This window comes from Gopherus flavomarginatus, unplaced genomic scaffold (genome assembly GCF_025201925.1).
Source record: "Gopherus flavomarginatus isolate rGopFla2 unplaced genomic scaffold, rGopFla2.mat.asm mat_scaffold_39_arrow_ctg1, whole genome shotgun sequence".
NCBI classification, from domain to species: Eukaryota; Metazoa; Chordata; order Testudines; family Testudinidae; genus Gopherus; species Gopherus flavomarginatus.
Genome location: NW_026115076.1, coordinates 2554731 through 2576120, shown reverse-complemented (window position 1 = coordinate 2576120; position 21390 = coordinate 2554731). Strand labels below are relative to the sequence as shown.

Sequence of the window (21390 nt, the reverse complement as noted above, 5' to 3'; positions counted from 1 at the left end):
CCTGTAGAATAAACCCCAAAATCCAATCAATACCACATTCCCAAGCATGGGTCCCACAAATTTTTTCTGCCAGTGTACAATTCTTTGTTTCTTCACCAGGGTCAGTTCTTAATGTCCTTTCTAGTCAGGAATTCCTGGACTTTAGCAATTTCAGTGGAGTGAGTGTTCCTTCTTCTTTCCCAAAACAGTCTTGGTGCAGCATCATATAGGGGAGAGGTTACTAGCACATCACCCTGTAATGGTTTTGCTTTTTCTAGAAAAATTCAAAGGCACAGTAGATCTGTCAGTGGATAAGGGAGAGGCTACTAGCACTTCACCTTGTACTTTTTCCCTACTGTCCAGAAGGCACAGTGGAGCTAGAAGGTGAAATAGGCTAATCATCAGTAGGAGAATTCTCCCAATGTGGAGGGGTCTTTTTGCAGTGAGAATCTTGGGTCCAAGCAGTCAGTCTTTGGTACTTCACAGCGGTGTTGGTAGTCATCAGGACTTAAGGGCCTTTCCAGCATGGAGCCAAGGCAGTCTTTCGTTGGTGGACCTTTACATCAATCCCGTCTCCTGGTTCCAAGGAGTGGCAGGGCTGCTAGGGTCTTTGGGTAGCGCTTCCTTACCTGTGAGAAAAAAAACTTAACACATTTCATTAGTGCCTGGCAGTGTTTTTCAGATCTCATAGCTGCATGGGCAAATTCAAGCCCTCCTTTTCCTGGTTGTTAACCAAGTCTTAACTGTGAGCAGTGTCCTTGAATGGAGTCAGTGTCTTATCTATAGCCTGAGCTTGCTATTTTATTTTATTTTATTTTTTCAGTTAATTCATTCTGTTCTTTGTGCTTCTTCCCTTCTTGGCTTCTTTTAACCTGCAAAGGAAACTTTCTCTTTTTACTCATACACCTTTTTCCCAACAATGAACACCTACACATTGTCATTATACAGTACATTAGTCTTATTATTAAATATATGCCACACACACCCTTTTACTAAAATAACCTTATTACAGAGCTTTCGAGCAACAAGCCAGGACAAGCACACCCACTTTGAGGAGTTCACTCAATACAACCTCTAGTCCAATAGCCTTCCACCATCCCCAGCCCTCTGGCTAGAAATCTGAGGTAGCCAGAAAGATCCCATGTACAATATGGGGAGTGGGTTAACTTTTCATGTCCTTGCTTTCAAAGACTGTTGGTATGCAAATTTTAACAACAATTTTTGCAATTAACAATTTGACCAATAAAGTTTCTTTTCCTTACTTAAGGAAATGCATTAGACTTTAGTATATCACATTCTCCTGATTTATCTAAACACTTTGTATTCCAAGTTGAACAAAACAAGTATCTGCATTTTAATTTAACCTTTTTGTTTGATTTTAAACTAGATTATTTTATAAAAATATTAAACACAAAAATTCCGGCCACAAGACAAACACCACAAGACAGAACATAGAACACAAAACATAATTTCTATTGTGCCAGTAAATGCATGGTACGTTGAATGCTGTTTAGCTGGCATCAGTTTTCTCTGATTATCTGAAAGACAAAAAAACAGAGGTCTACCCCTTCTGGGCAGACAATCATTGCTTAAAATAGACAAATACCCTTGTTGATTTCAGGAAAAACAGAGGAATTATCCCATATTTTATGTGTTTCATAGGCAGCCCAGGTTTCAGTGGCTCCTACCTTATCAGTTAGATAATTTGCATGAATACAGATGCTTTCTGGCTTGCTTTTTACTTTTAACTCTTGCTTTCAAACACTGAAAGAAAACATCACTACTTATAGTGCCCTTACAGCCTAATAAAATTTCAATTACATAGCACTATATACATTCTTCAGCTAATTTAACTAAATTCTAAATGATTGCAATTAACAATTTCTTTGCCTCAATTTATTTACAAACATTTCAAAGACACCAAGAACTTTCCTCTTTAGCATTTTTACAAAGTTCAACTGCTGTTTCCTCCAGCAACTACAGAGTTAACTTCTCACTCTCCCTTAAATCACTTGCTTGTCTCCCAACAGCCACTTTTATCAACTCAAATCACCATTCCAAGTAAGTTCTGGGTATTTGAAATCCCCATGCTTACACTTACTTACTCCTTCCTTCCACTACACCCTTAAAGTTTTCCAACCTGTTTTCCAATCTCTCTGTCTGTTGCCTGCCCGCCTGGGCCCGATCCTGCTTTTCTCACTGAACCGTCCCTTCCATAGGCACCAACTTCTTCCACTACCAGTTTAGCTAGGAGGGTGGGCTTCTCAACTAGCCCCCCACCCCTCCTGGTCTCTTCCCTTAAACATTCTTACTCACAAGACTACCCGAGTCCTCCTTCATGAGGCTTGCCACCTAGACGAAGACACATGGCCCATTGGGCAAAGGCCATTTACTTAACATATAATTTGAAGGACTACTCTTAGAGGGTTTACCCAGAGACTCATTCATCTGTTTGACACTTAAACAGAAAAGAGAATTACACAGAGAGCAGAGGGAATTACAGTCTAAGCCAGACTTTCCCACTTCTATACACTGACCGCTACAGGGGACAGGACAGAAGGATCTCAATTTAACCTCAGAGCTGTCTCGCACACATGGCTTCCACTCCGAGGAATTACGAACAAGAGGTTCAGTTCCACCCGCACTCCTAACACCCAAATGAACAGAGAAAAAAAACAACAACAGTAACGGGTTAAATAGAACAGAACCAGAACCAGATAGTGTTTCCTTATCCTATTAGGACTCACTTTTACTCATGCAGTTCTCAGCATATAACACCAACAGTACCAAGCAAAGCAAACACAAAATAACAAGGGTAAAACAAATAGATGGTGCAAATTCTGCAGGGCTCCCCCCTTCTTAATTGCTCACCAAACTGTGACAAATTTCTGTTACCAATCTATCCCTCATGTCAGATGATCAGGCTGACACTACAGGATCGTTGGGGGAAGATAAAGAAAACACACCATATAACTGAATTTTAAAGCTTCATTAATAAAATAATAAAACAACAACGGAGAGTGTTGGGAACGCTCCCACATCACTCAGGAAAATATTAATGCCCCAAGCCCGAAGCTCCTTTCATACTTACACACGTACGTCCAGACTGGCCACTTCTGTGTATAATGTTCAGAGGAGGGGGAGAGGTGGAAGGGAGATTATCCTGTATACAGCTTGTCCAGAATTTCCAACATGCTTCTGCTCTTGGGAGGGCTGTTCTTTTACACCCTGGAATCTCCTGCGGCGTCTCTTTCAGAGATTCCAGTCCAGGTCGGCTGCCTGTGGCTTCTTTGGTGTCACCAAGCCACACCGACTCCAGGGTCACAAAGGCACACTGTTGGATCTTACTGGACAGTTAAGCTTTGCAAATGTAATTTCAGTTCTGTAACTTGTATTTCCTTTGCTTCGCCTCTGTCTATATTTTTTCCTTCACAGCCAGCTGGGGCCGAAAGCAGCCCCTCCCTGCACCAAGCACAGTCCGCGCCGATTCCTGACCCTGAACGCAGAGCACCCCCCTCCTTCCATCCCGGGGCCAAGATGATTTTTAAATTAACCCGTTCCTTATGTCTTTTTCTTTCTTTTTCTCTTTCCCATTAAACATTCTAGTAGCAATGCTAACTACTTCAGACAAACTTTTCCCTTGCGTACCATCTGGATGCTTTCTAAATCTTTTTGCAATATCCTTTGCACATTGTGACATGAAAACCATTTTAACCATCTCCTTTCCATGATCAGTTTCAGGATTTAAATTCCCATGCTTTTTAACTTCACAAATCAGTCGAGCACAAAAGTCAGAGAGGTGCTTATCTGGATGCTGAACACAAGCACTCACCTTGCTCCAATTTGGAGTAGCCTCCCCTGCATCTCTAATACCATTCAAAACAGCTTTTAAAAATCCATCCAACTTTGTCTTTTGAGCTGGATTATTGGGATTCCAGTTAGGGTCAGTAATTAGCCAAGGTGCATTCAAATGAGATGCAGATTTTTCTTTTACTTTTTGTCTTTCTTCTTCTGTCATGAGAGTATCTAATAACTGATTTACATTTGCCCAAGTGGGCACATGAGTGAAAAAGATTGTGCAGAACATTCTTTCCACTGCCTCAAGATTGTCTCATAAGTGAGGCATAGTGCACTGCCAGTTAAACAAATTTGAAGTTGCAAACAGGGTATGGGTAAAACCATCTCATGTTCCCCAGCAACCAGTAGAACCAGATAAGTTCTCAATGAGGCTTGTAATATCAGAGGTGTCTCAGAAACATTCTCTCTCATGGAGTTAAGTAACCTAGTGGGGGTCCACAAGGGCAAGGACAAGGGCTGCTGTAATATTGGGGGTGTTTGAAAAGCAGTCCCTGACCAAGTTTGCAAAAGGCTGGCTGGAGGCTGCACAGAGGGGGTGAGGCTGCCTGATTCCTCTGAAGATGAGGGAACATCACTCTGAGCTCCCCCTTGATTCTCCTCTGTCCCTGAACTGTCCCTAACCTGCTTTTGAATCCTTGCACTCCATCAGACGGGGAAGAACAGGAACAAAATTGTCCTCCTCCCGGTGCGGCTCTGGTGCATATGGTGGGTGATTTTTTTACAAGAGCTCTCCATACAAACAGCTTCAAAAGCTACCCATCCCTCCATGGGTTTATAATTATACCATACAAACAAGTAATCCATTTGTCTCGGCCTAAGATCAACCAAAATATCCCTTAAGGAGTTCCTCCTATCTGTGGAAAAGGTTTCACCCACCGGCCAGTCTCTAGTTGGGGACAAATGAAAGGTAAATGATGGCCATTGGATCCAACACAGATTTCTCATCTTAAATTTAACTAGATCAGCTGTCTCAGAAATCTCTTTCCAATCTCTAAGTATCAGAGACAACGGGGCATCCCCCGGGCACTTACTGCCAACTTGTCTCATTTTAATGAAGGGACTCTAACCCCTCTTCATGAAGGGACTCTAACCCCTCCTCCCCGGGTCGAGGTAAAGGGACTCTAACCCCCACCTCCCCGCGTCGAGCGCTCGCTTACCTCTCCAGGGACTTGAACACCTGGACTGAGACTCAAACCCAGGCTGGGACTCTAACCCAGACAACTTGGATCCTGTGCAAACCTGGACTGGGACTCTAACCCAGACCTGGACTGGGACTCTAACCCAGACCTAAGTAGTCAGGGACCCTAACCCCGACAACCTGGACCCTACTCAATGGGTAGGTGGACGTTGCTGGATTTCCAAGAGTTTCAGCTGGTTCACAGAACACGCCTTATCGCCAACGCAGAGATCAGATCACCAGGCAAGGCTCCTCTAAACTGGAGGATGCGCGCTGCGTTGCCTCAGGGTCCGATCCCCCGCCGGAGAGTCAGACGGGTCCCGGCGGAGTCGCCAAGGATGTCAGGGACTCTAACCCAGACGGCAAAGTTCGTTGTCTGACCGCGAGAGAGACAGGCAACACCAGCAAGGTCCGATCAAAAGCTCTTTATTGACAAGTGCACGCATCAATAGAGAGCAGCTCGTCTCCAGAGAGAACCAGCCTGCTCTCTACATCTTAGTAGAAGCCTATATAGACAGTTCCGTCGCGTCATAAATTATTCACTGGAGCAACCCACCCCCTTCTTCTAACTACTAGAAACTAGACACCTTTAGTATACATGCATGCCTAAAGTTAGAAATGTAGGGGAGTTAAAAACAAACAAAGAACAAAACCAGGGAGCGAAAACAAGGAGGCTGGGAAACTAGGACTCTTATCAGTTCTTCGAAGGAGCTGCCCGAACACAGCACATCTGGTACTATGCCAGGAATGCAGCTTCTCTCTTATCTCACTTTTTCCCAGCGCTTGTGAGACATGCTGCTGCTTCTCAGTGTTTTCCACTCAGGGATTACCCACAAACCTCTGTTAGCCTGACTTTGGTCAGGTTGGCATACCTGGTTTTGTCTGCTATATCTTTATTCAGGCCTAACAATTATAATGTCACAGTTCCCCGTAGACTCTGCCTGCGCCTCTCACCGAGCTGGAGTACAGCAGGCGAGGGGAGAGCACTCAGTGTATTGCATCTACACTAGACGCGATATATCAACCCCCGCTGGATCGATCGCTGCCCACCGATTCGGCAGGTGGTATAGACATACCCCGAGTATCTGGTGATCGGAGCTGGACCCCCGAGGGGGACACATTGAAGGAACTCAGGGGTTAAGGTGCCTCTATTGTCAACTGTCAGGGCTGCTGTGGCTCAGAGGAGGGTGCTTGACTGCCTGGCAGGCTTAGGCGCCGCAAGCCTTGGAGGTGGGAGAAGTGAAGCGGCCACGGCGTGCTCGGGGTGCTCATGCTCGGAGCAGGGGTGAGCTCGGGCGACGGGGGTGCCGCAGGGCAGAGCAGGAGAGTTGCCACAAGAGGGGAGCCTCAGGGTGGAGGGGGGAGCTGCCACGGGTGGGGCGCCTCAGGGCAGGGGTGCGGGGGGGGAGGGTGCAAGGTGGAAGTTTCGCCTAGGCCATGAAACTTCCTTGCACCGGCCCTGCCCCACGCCCTGCCTGCAGCCAGCCCTGCACCCCCTGCCCTGCCCTGCCGGCAGTCAGCCTCTGTCTCCAGCCAGCCCTGCACCTTCTGCTTTGCCTGCACCAGCCGCATCCTCCCTGCCCTGTCTCCAGCCAACCCCTGATGCACCCCCCTGCCTGAAGCCAGCCAGCCACGCAGCCCTTGCCCTGCCTGAAGCCAGACCCTACCTCCAGCCAACCCCACATCCACTGGTGCCCTGCACTTCCCAGGGCAGTAACCCTGCACATCTGCTTCAATGAGGGGGGCAGGGAGCAGCTGGGACCCACACATGTGCACACCCTAGGGTGACCAGACAGCAAGTGTGAAAAATCGGGACGGCGTGGGGGGTAATAGGATCCTAGATAAGACCCCAAAATTCGGACTGTCCCTATAAAATTGGGACATCTGGTCACCACAGCACACCCCCAGGACTCCTGAGTTCCATTGCTGGGTTTCCTATTGGTTCCTCTGCTGGTTGTTTTCCTTTTTCTGGGGACTTTGGGCAAGTTGCTCCCCACTCTCGGGCTCTGTCCCCAGCAGTCAAATGGGGATTTCATACCTTCCCGCTATTGGAAAGTGCTGGGAGAATCCCCCAGCAAAAGCTGCTCTGACAGTGCTAAGCAGCATCTGACCATTCAAGGTCGGAGCTCACTGCCCAGGAGGAGTGCTTGGCTCTGGGGTTTCACTTCAGCCCAGTGTAGAGAGAGAGCCCTAACCATGGAGTTTGGCTCAAGAAGACCAAGTCTCCAATTTGTTAAGGGTGTTTTGAATTTCAATCCTGTGCTCCAAAGTGCTTGGTGTCAGTTGTAAACTTTAGGAGCATGCTCTCCACTCCATTTTCCAAATCATTCATGAAAATATAGAATAGTACCTGACACCGGACTGATCCCTGCCAGACCCACTAGGTTCACCCTCCCCGTTGGGCAGCTAAACATGGAGAAGGGCTCCTGGAGTCTTGGCTTTCAACCAGCTCTGCACCCACATTACACTGATTGCAGCTGGACTGCATTTCCCTCGTTTGCTTCTGAGAATGTCCTATGGGACTGTGTCAAAAGCCTTAGTAACACCAAGCTAGATCCCATCTATTGTTTACTCACCTCTACCAGGCCCAGAACCCTGCCAAAGAAGGAAAGAGGATTGGTTTGGAATGATTTGTTCTTGACAATTTGTTCTTGACGCTCACTAGTCATAAGAACCAAATCATCCTGTAGGTGCTGCTGACAAACTGAGTGTTTAAGAATGTATTGCAGGATCTCTCCAGCTATGGCAGTCAGGCTAGCTAGTCTGTAAGTCCCAGAGGTCTTTTTGTTCCCCTTTGAAAGATAGGTCCTGTCTTGTTCATGGATGGGAAGATGTTCTTTTTCAGGGGTCTCAGACGAGAACTGGGGCACAACACCTGGTTTGTTAAGGCCACAAAAACGGAGGCAGGAACCTCTTCTCTGCTGCTGGCAAAGAACCACAGGTACCTAAAAGATAGGGACTCACATCTTTGAATGGGCTTTAAAAAGGCAGTGGTTAATAAGTTTGGCCCCGACCATTTCTTGTTTCCACAGACTAGACATTTTAGCAAACTTTAGAATTCCTTGGTGCTAAACACTGTGAAACTCCCCTTTCTCCTTCACAGAGGGCTTTAATACCCCTTATCTCACTTGGGCTCTAAACTGCCCATAGTTCGAGAACTGTTCCTGTTCCGATTGGACAGATGGGAGAAGGGAAGTGACCTACCCAAGGCCTACACAACAAGGCGATGGCAGAGCCAGAAAGAGAAGCAACCAGTTCTGACTCCTGTTCTAACAGATGAAAACACCCCAGAGCCCAGGAATCGAGATGGTGGGAAAATTTCATTCAAACCGTTTCTGTCCGAAAATCCCATTTAGACTAAACCAGTTTGCTTCTCAAAATCATAACAAGTGGGATGAAAGATCTTTGCAAAAATATTTTGTTGCAAAACAAAAGCATCTCCTCTTTGTCAGAGTGTGTTAAATTGTCTCCTCGCACACAAAGAGGAGACACTTACATCTCAACCATTAGATAAGATGCTTCAATCTGAGCTAAGTCGTTGCTACTATTAACAATTTCAAAATAAAAAAATACAAATAAAATAGACGATTTCAGCTAATCTATTATGTCATAATCTGGGAAACTTCATATTATGCACTACTTCTAGTGACACTCCCAAATGGATCCGCATCCTTCACCCACCATGAGGTAGGTAAGAGCGGATCATTATTATCCCTACTTGAAAGAGGGAGAAGCTCAGGCTGAGAAAGGAGAATTGACTTGTCTTAGGTCACACAGCCCGTCAGAGGCAGTGTTGGGAATAGGACCGAAGAGCCCTGATTTTCAAACAAACCATCGGATCTTGAATTTCAGACATTGAATGACCTGAATACTGTGCTCTCAGATGAGCTCCAGACCAACAACAGTGACAGTAATTATCCAGCAAGTATTTGAGGAGAACTGCAATGTTAGAGGGAATCATCAACTGCTCAGAGACAATTAATGCAGAGAAGCAGCAAAATTAATCAAAGACAGAACTGGTTCTGACTTATTTACTTGATCTTAAAAGAGAACAACAAGGACCTGAGTCTCCTCCCTGTCAATATCCCCCTGCTCAACCAATCAGGGTAGAGACGGAGGATGGGAGGCTGAGGGTTCTCACCAGAGAGCCCAAAGGATGGCCCAGGTCACCGGTGGGGATCACTGCCCGAGCACTATTTCAGTCCCACATTTTTGGGTGGACCTTCCATGGTGGGAGCTGCAGAGGACTTCCCTGCAACACACACACACACACCTCCGTCCTGTTGTTGGGAAGGGAACAGGAGAAAGGACAAAAGAAGCAAGAGAAGAAGAGGAGGGAGGGATGGAGGAAGAGGTGAAACAAAAAGGACAAACCCTAATGTCCCCAGCGATTCTAAGGGACAAAATCCCAGGTGCGCAATAAAATTCTGCCTCCTTAAGCTCGTGTTTTCCATGCCTAGAATTCACTTGTCACCAGATAGATCAGACTGAACAGGTTTCAAACCTCCAGGAGGCTCTTACCTTCTAAACAGGGACGGCTGTTTTCTAGTAAAATCACTACAAGGGAAGGAGGAAACTCGGAAGAGGTTCCTCCTGGCGCTCACGTCCATGACCCCAAATAATCTCTCAGTCCTCAAAGAGAGACCTGGAGAAGGAAACGTGCTGAAGCAAAGCCACAGAGGTCTCTGAGGTTTCCCTGGCCCCTCGCCCCTGTCCTGCCTGGCTGATGTCAGCATCTCTCTGTGAGGTCACCACCTCCCCACCACCTTTGACCAATAGTCTGAGGTCCTGCAAAAGGCCTTTGTGATGTCACTGCCACACCCCTCCCTTGCTGGGCTAATGTCCTGCCCCTGGCCAGGCACGTTGGAGGTTTGAGCTACTCCCTGTGGATCACCCCACTCAAGGAGTGTTCATTCAAGGCAGCAAGCCGGCTAGACAGGAAAACATCAGACGCTGCTCCCAATGCTACACTCAGTTTTTCAGAAATTAGTCGACTTCATGGTCAGAAGACACCATTAGAGCATCTAACCTGCATATCACAGGCCTCCTGTATGACATAACAGCTACTTTGGGGGCAAACACATTCCAGAAAGGCATCTAGTCTTCATTAAATGACATCAGGAGATGGTGAATCCACCACTTTCCTTGGTAGCTTGCTCCTGTGGTGAATCATCCTCGCTGTTGACTATTGTGCCTCAGTTGTAATATGAATTTGTCTCTTTTCACTTTCCAGCCATTGGGTCTTGTTATGCCTTTCTCTGCTCCATTCAAGAGCCCGTAAATACCCAATCTTTTCTCTCCCTTCAACATTTCAATGAAATCACCTTTCAATCTTCTTTTGATAAGCTAAACAGGTTGAGCTCTTTCAATAGCTCACTGGAAGGCATTTTTCTCCAGCCCTCAGAACATTTGGTGGCTCTTTGCTGCCCTAGCTCCAATTTCACAACATCTTTTTCAAATGAGGATACCAGAACTGGAGGCAATATAAAGGTTGTATAAAGGTAAAATTAAATAGGTTGCAGAGGAGTTTTTTTTAATTTCAGCTTTTGTTGCTAAAAATTTTGTCTCTCTGCGGTGAGAAAAAACACTCCCTGAATGCCAAAATTTGAGCCATGAAAAGCGGCAGTGTGAACAGCGCATCATAGGTGGAGCTGTGCTCCCGGTGACAAAGCTCCTGCCCCTCATTGGAGGTAGTTTGGCTTTGTTGCCGGGGAAGCTCTCTCTCAGCGATAAGGACGGCCACACAGCGCACCTTACAATGGCATGGTTAGAGTGGCACAGCTGCACCGTGGTAAGGTGCGCGGTGTAGACACAGCCTCAGAGCTGGGGAAAGCCGACAGGCGCTGAGGAGCACAGGGTTCAGACAGAGACATCCGTTAGGAGAGGAACTATTCACAGGGATTCTCTATAGCCTAGTAAGGTGGAGAGGATGGAAGATGATAATGTACAGGTAGGTTCTGATGAGAAACAGTGAAATGAAAGAGTCTCCCTCAATTACATCATGTAATAGCAGACAGCTAAAATGGGACACATTTTAGAAGTGCTTAAATACAAACGCTAAACGTCTAAGTACTAAGACTGGTGAATTTGAGTGCCTGGTATTGAGTGACGATATTGATAGAATAGGCATCACAGAAACCCTTGCACCCCCTCCTGCACCCACATGGGGAGACTGACCTGTGTGCATGGAGCAGCTGGCATTGCTGCCCCCCACTCCTCCCTGGAACGCTGCTCATCTGGGCACCCCTAGGGGCTGTGGGATGTGGGGGCAAGAAGTGAGATCATCCGAGCTCCCTGCATCCAGGTCACTTTCCTCAGCCGGGCTGCATAGCGGGAGGGCAGAGAGCAGCAGCTTCTGATGCTCCCCTCACAGCACAGCCCAAGTGGGAAAAGTGACCAGGACGCATGGAGCACATAGGGTTGCTCCTTACTCCCCTCAAACCTCTATGGACCCATGGAGGAGCATTGGGGCAGGGGAGAGCAGTGAGCACCTTTGCACTGCCACACGGTGCCCTTTGACCCCTGGAGCCCTGGGCGGCTATCGGGGGGCACCACCCCTAAGGCCGGCCAGGCTCCCCAGAACGAGCAGCAGAAAACACAGAGACTGGCCACACACTGAGCAGTGGTAGCCTGGGCGGCTCGTAATGGAGGCTCAGGGGGGAGGGGCGTCATAACATTTTTTCCCAGATTTGGACCTTAGCGTCCAAAATATGGGTGATAGCATGAAAACCTCCAAGCTTAGTTACCAGCTTGGACCTGGTAAAGCTGCCACCAGCCAGGGATTTATACAGTGCCTGGCTCGCTGTGGTCTCCCCAAAACCTTCCCCGGGGGACCCCCAGACTCAGATGCCTTGAGTCTCACAACAAAGGGGAATAAACCATTTCCCTTCCCCCTCCTCCCCTCCAGGTGTTCCCTCCCTGGGTTCCTGGAGAGATATACAGAAGCAAGCTCCGTGAATCTAAACAGAGGGACTCCCCCCTCCCTGTTTCCAGTCCTGGAAATAGAAGTACCAAGATAGCTAATCTCTCTTCCCCCTTACCCAGAGGGTATGCAAAGTCAGGCTAGTAAATCTAACACAACGAGATTTTCCCCCTGACTTCTTCCTCCCACCAATTCCCTGGTGAGCTGCAGACTCAATTCCCTGGAGTCCCCACTAAAGAAAAAATCCAACAGGTCTTAAAAAGAAAGCTTTATATAAAAAGAAAGAAAAGGACATAAAAATGGTCTCTCTGTATTAAGGTGACAAATACAGGGTTATTTGCTTAAAAGAAAAAAATGAATAAACAGCCTTATCCAAAAAGAATACAATTTAAACATTCCAGCAACTACACACATGTAAATACAAAAAAAAAACCAATATAAACTTATTGTCTTATTATCTTTGTACTTACAACTTGGAAACAGAAGATTAGAAAGGCAGAAGATAGAAAAATCACTCTCATAGCCGAGACGCCACAGACACAAGACAAAGAACAAAGAACTCACACACAAACTTCCCTCCACCCAGATTTGAAAAAGTCTTGTTTCCTGATTGGTCCTCTGGTCAGGTGTTTTAGGTTACTGGTGTTACCCCTTTATAGGTAAAAGAACATTAACCCTTAGCTATCTGTTTATGACAAGGAGGCTCAGCCTCCCCAAACCTTGCACTGCCAAGGGGACAGTGGGGCCCATGATCAGGGGCCCTGGCCAAGTTAGGTCCCCCTGGAAAAGTCTCCCCTATGTCAGCCCCAGGGCTGGAGGAGCTCCCACTCCCTGCTACAGCCCGGGGGCTGCAGCAGGGGCACAGAGCTTCTCTGGTCTCAGGGCCACAGCGGGGCAGGCGTAAAGGAGTGATAGGGTGGGGCTGGTGGGGGAAGGGGTGGAACAGAAGTGACAGTGGATGGGGCCATGGGTGGAAGGGAGTAGAGCCACAGACAGAAGGTAGGGGCATGGTTCTGGTGCTGGGGCCCCCACACTTGTTCTCCCTTTCCCGGGGGTTTAGCATCACTAGCCCCGGCTTAGCGAGTAGGGTTCAGTGGTCCCCATAATGTGGGGTGCGACTCCTAGGGGGACACAGAGGAACATTCATGGGGGCACCTCAGGACCTGAGCCAGCCCACATAGAGGGCAGGGAGGGAGCACCACTCTGCCACAGCTCTTCCCCAACCCCACCCTCAGCCTGAGACTCTGGCTCCCAGCCCGGCGTCGACCCCTTTACCCCTGTCCGCACCCCTCACCCCAGCAAGCAACAGCCCCACTCCTCCCAGCCCCGGTTCTTGACCGTGGCTTCCGAGGGGCCACAGCCATGGCTAAGAGGGCACAATGTGAAATGTTTGGGGACCACTGGTTTAGGGTAACGTCCTCAATCACTTCTCTGCAGTCCAATAAAAGCTATTCCTCACTCACCTACCCCTCCATCAGGACAGACTAGGTATGTTCTGCTGCCCTTCACTCATACAGGAAGGAGAATAACATTTCATTCCACTCAATCCTAAAGTCATTTGTAACCCAAGACCATCCCAAACTGGTCATTTTGGGGAAGCGGCCCCATCATGCTGCATAGCTAGGCAGAGTAGGTGTGTCTATGCAAACATGTTCTGTTCCTGAAGTCTTTCCCCAGCTCCTCACTAGGTGAGAGAGGGGAGCTCATTCAGACCCTGCTTTCGCTTAGTATTTAAAAACTCCTTAGTGTCCCTATCTCTGCCGGCCTTAGATTTCTCCTCCTGTCCGTTTTTTGACAGCTCAGATGAGGTGACCGAGTGGTTAAGGTGATGGACTGCTACCCCATTATGCTCTGCCTGCATGGGTTCAAATCCCATTCTCATCAGAGGCATTTAGTCTTCACCCTCCTTTATAGACAACCATCTCCCCCTTTGGTACAATAACAGATCAAACAATGTTGCTTGTGTTACCCAAAATTGGGTCAGTTAGTAAGCTTAGAGAGGACTAATAATGTCCCTCCCCCCCGGAGTTTGTACATTAGCAGGGGAAAAGCTGGGGGGAATCGGCTTGTGGAATGGACAAAAGCCTAGTCTGAATTCTCACACCTTGCCCTTTTCACCCCGGCAGGCCAGAGAATAACATCCATGTTTCGCTGCAGATCATCTCGTCCTCCCAGGGGCAAGGAAATGGCTGCAATGGAGCTGGCTCAGGTAAGAGATTATCAGGGTGGCGGGCTCTGCTTGGAGGTTGAGGAGCAGTAAATGCATAAGAGGGTGGGAATTGCTAGAGGTGGTGGGAAGCAGGAAATATCTCGGGTGGAGAAAGGGAGGGGACAGCATGTGACAAACCTGCTGAGACTTGTGTAGTGTAGGGCGTGATGGGTTGTCACCGCCAGGAGGCAGTTTGTGGAGCTTCTGGGAACTGCTGTGTCCTCTAACCCTCACGCTGGGCTGGCCCTTCTCACACTGCTTTGCTGGAGATTTCGCCAGCCTCTCCAGGGCCTGTTATCACCCAACACAACAGCAGGTGGCGCCATGCAGCCAACTAAGCCGGAGGGTTTCGGTCCTCAGCTGTTTTCTTTGGAGTATTGTGGCCCTCGCTGTTTTACTCAAAGTACTGTACAGGAACTTTTCAGGGGGATTAAGGCAAAATGCCACATTTATTAGTAATACAGGTATCAATTAATACTCTATGATATGCACATGAGATATATATCACAGTCATGCATTCACGCGCACACACAGACATAAACACACTCCGTCTTGCTGTTGTTACCAACTAGTTGGTCCCCTTAACTGCACTGGCCAGGTGAGTTAGATGGGGGAGGGGTGGAGCCGGGCTTCTACCGATGCAAATCGATGGTCCGATGGTGACAAGACGAGATCCGGGGTCCTTCTGCAAGACACCTCGCATTTATAGCAGCTTCCCTCTTATGCAAATCTAGACCAGATTCAAAATCTGGGTCTGCGTCCGTTGGTCTTTGTGCTGCTTTTCTCTGGGTGTTGTCCCAATGCTGCTCAAAGAGGGTGTTTTCTAAAGAAGGTGCTTGCTTCTAATCCCTGAGGCCATCAATATGTCTGCTCTTCTTTATTGGGCCCACTTGACAAGTTGTATTGTCCTTTGCTCTGGCTCCCATTCCCTCTTCAACTGTTGTAGCTGTCTGGAGGTGGGTGTCTTCCTTGCCTCACTCATTCACACCTCATTCAGTCAATAGAGCAATTGATTACAGAGTGCGGGGGAAGATCTTATTCTACTTCTAGCAAAAAGGCACATGTTTTCTTTTACTTTAACTATACTATCCTTAGGGGCTATAACATTTGATACAAAGTTTTCTACCAATTCTCTATATAGGGATCTAATACAAAGTTGTATGAAAATAGAGAGGCACAATGCCAAGTCATATGAATTACAAAATAACATCATGCCGGATGCAATGTCATAAAGATAAAGATACTTAATACAAAATAACACAATGCAACGTTATAAAGATTTATAGAGATAGTTAATACAGAGATTTCTCTACATCACCACTTTACGAGTTGTGCAGGCCTGCTGACGGCATTCGCGGGGCTTCTTGCTCGTGTGGATTCTCTGATGCTGAATAAGGTGAGAGCTGCGATTGAAGGTTTTCCCGCACTCACTGCATTCATAGGACCCCTCCTGCGTGTGGATTCTCTGATGCCGAATAAGGTGTGAGCTGCGACTGAAAGTTTTCCCGCACTCAGTGCATTCAGGAGGGAGAGGATAGCTCAGTGGTTTGAGCATTGGCCTACTAAACCCAGGGTTGTAAGCTCAATCCTTGAGGGAACCATTTGGGAATTGGTCCTGCTTTGAGCAGGGGGTTGGACTAGATGATCTCTTGAGGTCCTTTCCAACCCTTATAATCTATGATAGGATCTCTTCCCTGTGTGGATTCTCTGATGCCCAATAAGGTGCGAGCTGCGACTGAAAGCTTTCCCGCACTCATTGCATTCACAGGGCCTCTCCCCTGTGTGGATTCTCTGATGTTGAGAAAGGCCTGATCTGTAAGTGAAGTTTTTCCCACACTCAGCACATGTATTTTTTTTGCTTTTCCCTGCAGATTTCCTGCTGTATTCTGGTTTCCTTAAGGCCCTTCTGAGTTCCCTGACAGGAAATAAATTTATCCATTTTCTCCCCTGGCTGGTTTCCCTGCTCTTTTTCTGGTCTGCGCTGAACCTCACACGTCATTGCATCACCTGCTGTGATAGAGACAGAAACCTCAAACAGGGATGGAAAGGGGAAGGCCAAACCAAAACAAGTGCTGGAGAGAGGACAAATAAAAATCAGGAACTCAGCTCCCCCCAACAGGAGAGAGGAGGGGATCAATTCAGCCTTCACATCCCATCCAACTTCACAGGGGGAAGGGAGAAAGCTACTGCCCGGTGTCTGCTAGCATCTATAGGAAGCCTTGAGCTATATTTACCCTGCGGATGCGACCCCTGCTATGGACAATAATGAACTGAGAGACTTCCCAAGAGCTTTGTAGGGCATCCTAGATGTTTCCTTCAGGCACTTACAGATTCTGAGTTGGTTTAATGTTTCCTCATCTGTGCGGGGAGATCTCAGGATCTCTCTTTCCTCTGAACCCTGGAGCTCTGGGACCCATGGCTCTTCCCCTTGTTCCAGCTGGGAGATCATATCACATTAGAAAACCAGAAACTCCGCTCAGATGAAAGAAAACAAAGGAGTTCAGTTGATTTCATACAACTTGATCATCAAAAACATTCTGTTAATTTATCTTCAGTGCTTAGTGTGACCTAGTGTGCCTGGGGCAGTCCTCACTGAAAATGCCAAGGTCAGAGCAGGCTGAAAAAGGGAGAGCAGATGCTCCCCATACTGGTGGTTAACACTGAAGTTAAACTCACTGACCAGTCACAAACTGTGCTTCTGATCCCACACACTGGTTAACGAGACTCTGAAAAAAGAAATCACACGGCCCCCTTTATTGCATGACAGTTCTCTGACTTCTAATCAGCAACTAGGTCCCGTACAGTGAGAGGTTTTTTAAAAACTCTGCTCACTGTGATACAGCATGGCCAGAGGGCAGCAGGAGAGTGATCCTAATTGGATCCAGGAAGTGGGTGGGTAGAAGGTTAGCCACATTACCCAGGTTTGGATCTCATCCAAAATACCATGCTGCCAGCCAATCCTTTAGCAATTAAACTAAATGTTTAGAAGAAAGAACAAATGAAAGAATGAAGTTAAATTCCATCCTTCCAGACAATTCTTTAGCATCTAAACTAAAGGTTTAAAAGAAAGAAAGACAGAAAGAATTTAAATGGAAAAGCAGTCAGATACATTCCAAAATGGATATATCACGTTCTTAGCAGTATTGGTGAGTTGCTGGCTTGAAAGTCTGTCTGGAACGCATCCACAGCTTGGATGGGTCATTCAGTCCTTTGTTCCAGGGTTCAGTTTGTAGAGAAGTTGCTCCAGAGGTAGGAAGGGGGATTGAAGACAAGATGGAGATGATGCAGTTGCGCTTTATATTCCTTTTGCCATGTGGCTTGTACTTCCTGTGTCCCAAACACAAGCTTCACAGCACATGGCATGGAAAAGCTTTGGAGGTTTCATTACACAGGCAAACCCCGGCATGTCTTGCTGACTCAATAGGTGTATCCCCTTGGTCCATAGGTTCATTGTACAGCTGATGACCCTCAATGGGCCATCAAACATGCTAGGCAATGTTGATGCCAATATGTCTGGGGGTGTCACCCAGAAAAACTGCACAAGTCTGGAAATACAGATATACCTTACATATCTGTAACTCACAATACAAAGGTGATAGAAATATAGAAACAAAATTATCATACTTGGCAAATCATAACATTTTCACTGACACTTTACATGGCATACCTAGCATGATTCATTGCAATTTTATCAGATTATATTATTTTATTATTAATACCAAAGTGTCTCACAATTTCATGCAGTCTCACACTTGCTAAACTAGTGAATTCCCAGGACCAGTTCCCCAGGTCCTTGAAGATGCCAAACATTGTGCTTATGAGGGATTGAAGTACCCACATATCTGCTGGGAACACACACACAGACACTGTGTCAATCTGTACCCCTGTGTTCACTCTTCTAGAAAATTACGATCAATTTTGTACCCAGTATGGCTTGTGAGGTATCATTAGAAAACTCATAACCTACTGAATATTATCCTCCTGTTAAAATGTGTAGTAACACTGTATGTAAAATTGTGAGATTTTACAGTATGATATTACTGAAAAAGTTACAGTTCTGGGGAACACCCACAGACCAGTTCCTCAGAGACAGCAAGGCAAACAGCTGGTCAAACGGCCATTCTCCTGCAGGGGGAAGGTGTGAAGACATTAAGGGCTGGTCTACACAACGGGGGGAAATCGATCTTAGATACGCAAATTCAGCTACGTGAATAACGTAACTGAAGTCGAATATCTAAGATCGGATTACTCACCCATCCTCACCGCGCGGAATCGATGTCCGCGGCTCCCCCTGTCAAATCAGCAACTCCGTTGGGGTTGGTGTTGTTCCGGAATCGATATAAGCGCGCTCGGGAATCGATATATGGCGTCTAGATGAGACGCCATATATCGATCCCCGAGCAATCGATTTTAACCCGCCGATACGGTGGGTAGTCTAGATGTAGCCTTACATTCCATCACAGGGACCTATTGAGGCTGTTGTGGAAAACGACCACAGGATTAATATTTGAATCAGCTCAGCCTGAGGCTCTTTTCTTGGTTACAAGCACGCAGGGGGCGACAGCTATTGGAATACTGTTCCTGAGCTAAAAATCACACAAGCCTTTTACAGCTTAAAACCACAAACAATGACACATACGTTGCACGTTAATTTCCTTATTTGGAATATATTGCAAAATATGATGCAGGTCAAAAGCAAGCTGAACAATCAGTTTTCCATATTTGGCCTTTCCTGTTATTTTTATTACACCTGGTGATATGGGAGCAAGACTCTCCATGTCTCAAGAAATGTCACTACCAACCTAGGCCATTTTCACATGCTGGGGTGCAATCCAGATCGGCGAGGAGTTGTGTCATCTGTAATCCTGGGTGAGATTCAGTGTTCTGCTGCTGGAGCTCCCCTGTCTGGATACTCCCAGCCAGCGTTCAAGGACGCACTGAGTGTCTGTATGATAAGTAACCCTGGACTGGCAGCTCTGACTCCAGCTGCCTCCTTGTTACACCCCAAGCACATTCTGGTTTGGGTAGAGAAGGCTCAGGGTTTGAGAGAAGGCTGGGGGTAGGAAGCTTCTGTTCATTATGCTGGACCGAACCCCAGTTTTACTTGAGTAAAGAGGAGATATTTGACATTGTGTGATGCTGCTCCTGTGCTCTGTTCCCAAAGTGTTCTGCAGCAGAGGAGGGTCTCTGGTAGTATGTATGTTACTAGCCTATTGGGGTGATGCTGAAACAGGACAGGGTACAGATGGAATTGTGGGGGTGGCATGTACCTTCACTCTTCATTTCCCCTTCCAAGAACAGAAGGGACAGGAATCCTTACCCAGCAAGACCATCGTCTCATAGTTCCCCTGCATGACATCTCTGTAGAGGGCTCTCTGAGTGGGGTCCAGCAGAGTCCCCTCTTCCCTGGAGAAATACACAGCCACCTCCTCGAAGGTCATCGGCCCCTGAAAGAGCAGGAGTCCAATACTCAGTACCTGCTGACCCACTCACAACCCCACTATTCACGGAACAGCAGCACCAGGGAAATGGAAGCTCCGGGAGGCACATGTTAACAGAGTCCCACCCCACCTTGCTTACAGCAGCCAGGAGGCATCAGAGGGTAGAAAGAGAGAACCTTTGTGTCTCCCATCTGACAGACAGAAGCAGGGTCTTCACATTTATCACATAGCTACTAGCCAGAGCTTAATATAGGAGATGGGGCTGTCTCTGGACCCTGATAGTGGCTCCCTGGTAGGAATCCAAGCACTCTCCAAATAAAATATATGGAAGAAAGGGGAAGTCAATCATAAAGAATAGAAGTTAGAAGGTCAGAATTGTAGTGCCCATTAACAAAGGTTTAGAGAAAATAGAGCCTATCAAACTAACGGGATATCCTTATTGGATGAGATCAAAAGTTTGGTTGCAGCTAATAGTATTGATGTAATATACCTAAATTTCCGTAAGGGACATGACTTGATTAGCACAATATTTTTACTAAAAAAAACTAGAATGATACAAAAAAAACCACGGCATACATTAAATAGATTAAAAACTCTGATAGTAAATGGGGAACCATGATCGAGTGGATTTCTTTCTAGCAGGTTCCTGCAGGGATTGGTTCTTGGCCCTGTGCTATTTAACATTCTTATCCATGACTTAGAAGAGAGTACAAAATCATCACTGATAAAGTTTACAGTTGCCACAAAGATTGGGGTTGGTGGTAATTAATGAAATGTCAGTAGATTCAGGCTCCATCGCTGAGAGTCTGGGAAGTTGTCCCAGCCCTGGCTGGAGGGTTATTTCCTGTTCCACAAAGAGGGGAAGTTCCATTCCCAACTCCTGTGCCTTGAAATTAGGACCTATCTGACACTATACCCCCATATTCATCATAGTGGTATGATTATAATATGATTAGAACATAATTATGATCTATTTTGTAGAAGATGCATCATGTGTGGTGTCACTGGAAAAGTTCTGATTTGCTGAATATGATTATCCTATTTGTGTGCACATATCATGTTCGTATCTGAAGTTATGGCTATTGACTCTGTATCTGTATTTCAAATGTGCTTACTCTGGGTAACACCCACAATGAGCCTTTCAGGTACAACAATGAAGAAGCCAGACAGTGCTGATGTCTCAACAAAGACAATGGACTGTGGAAGAGCTTAGCCTTCCTGTGAATGTTTCAGCCAGCCTATGAGTCATGGCTACTATGACTCAGCAGGGCCTGTGACCAGACCACATGACACTAAACTCCATTTTAGTAGCTGTATTTTTCCACAAACTGGACTAGGAACTGAGTTTGGAACAAAAGGTTCCCACCATATGGAAAAGCTACATAAGGTGGGGTGTGACATCATCTCTTGGCCTCATTCTCCACACAAGAGAACTTCTGGAAACACCTGAGAAACAAAAACGGATGTGGGGGAAGTGCTGCTCCCAGGATCAAGAGATTTCTAGCTTGTGTATGGAAACTTGGGGGACTGCTTGTACCATCAGTCACGGTGAGAAATTGCTAATTCAAATTCTATCCATCTAGTATGTTAGGCTTAGTCTGAGTTTTGGTTATTTGCTAAATAATCTGCTTTGATCTGTTTGTTATCACTTATAATCACTTAATCTATCTTTCTGCAGTTAATAAACTTGTTTGATGCTTTATCTTAACCAGCGTATTTTGAGTGAAGTGTCTGGGGAAAATCTCAGCTTGTTGTGCACATCTGTCCCATATCGAGGGGAAGGGGAACTACATTAATGAGCTTG

At 46.6% G+C, this 21390-nt stretch overlaps 1 protein-coding gene and 1 long non-coding RNA gene across 2 annotated transcripts in view; one reads left to right on the top strand and one right to left on the bottom strand.

Moving 5' to 3' along the window:
* Window positions 1–21390, top strand: part of LOC127042403 (uncharacterized) — a 1287231-nt gene that overhangs the window by 522289 nt on the left and 743552 nt on the right. The window lies entirely within an intron of this gene.
* The window catches only part of LOC127042400 (zinc finger protein 862-like), a 751328-nt gene continuing 749362 nt past the window's right edge, over window positions 19425–21390 (bottom strand). Inside the window, exon 10 of the mRNA XM_050935866.1 lies at window positions 19425–19592. Within this exon, the coding sequence (XP_050791823.1) occupies window positions 19425–19592 (168 nt within the window). The remainder of the gene's footprint in view (window positions 19593–21390) is intronic.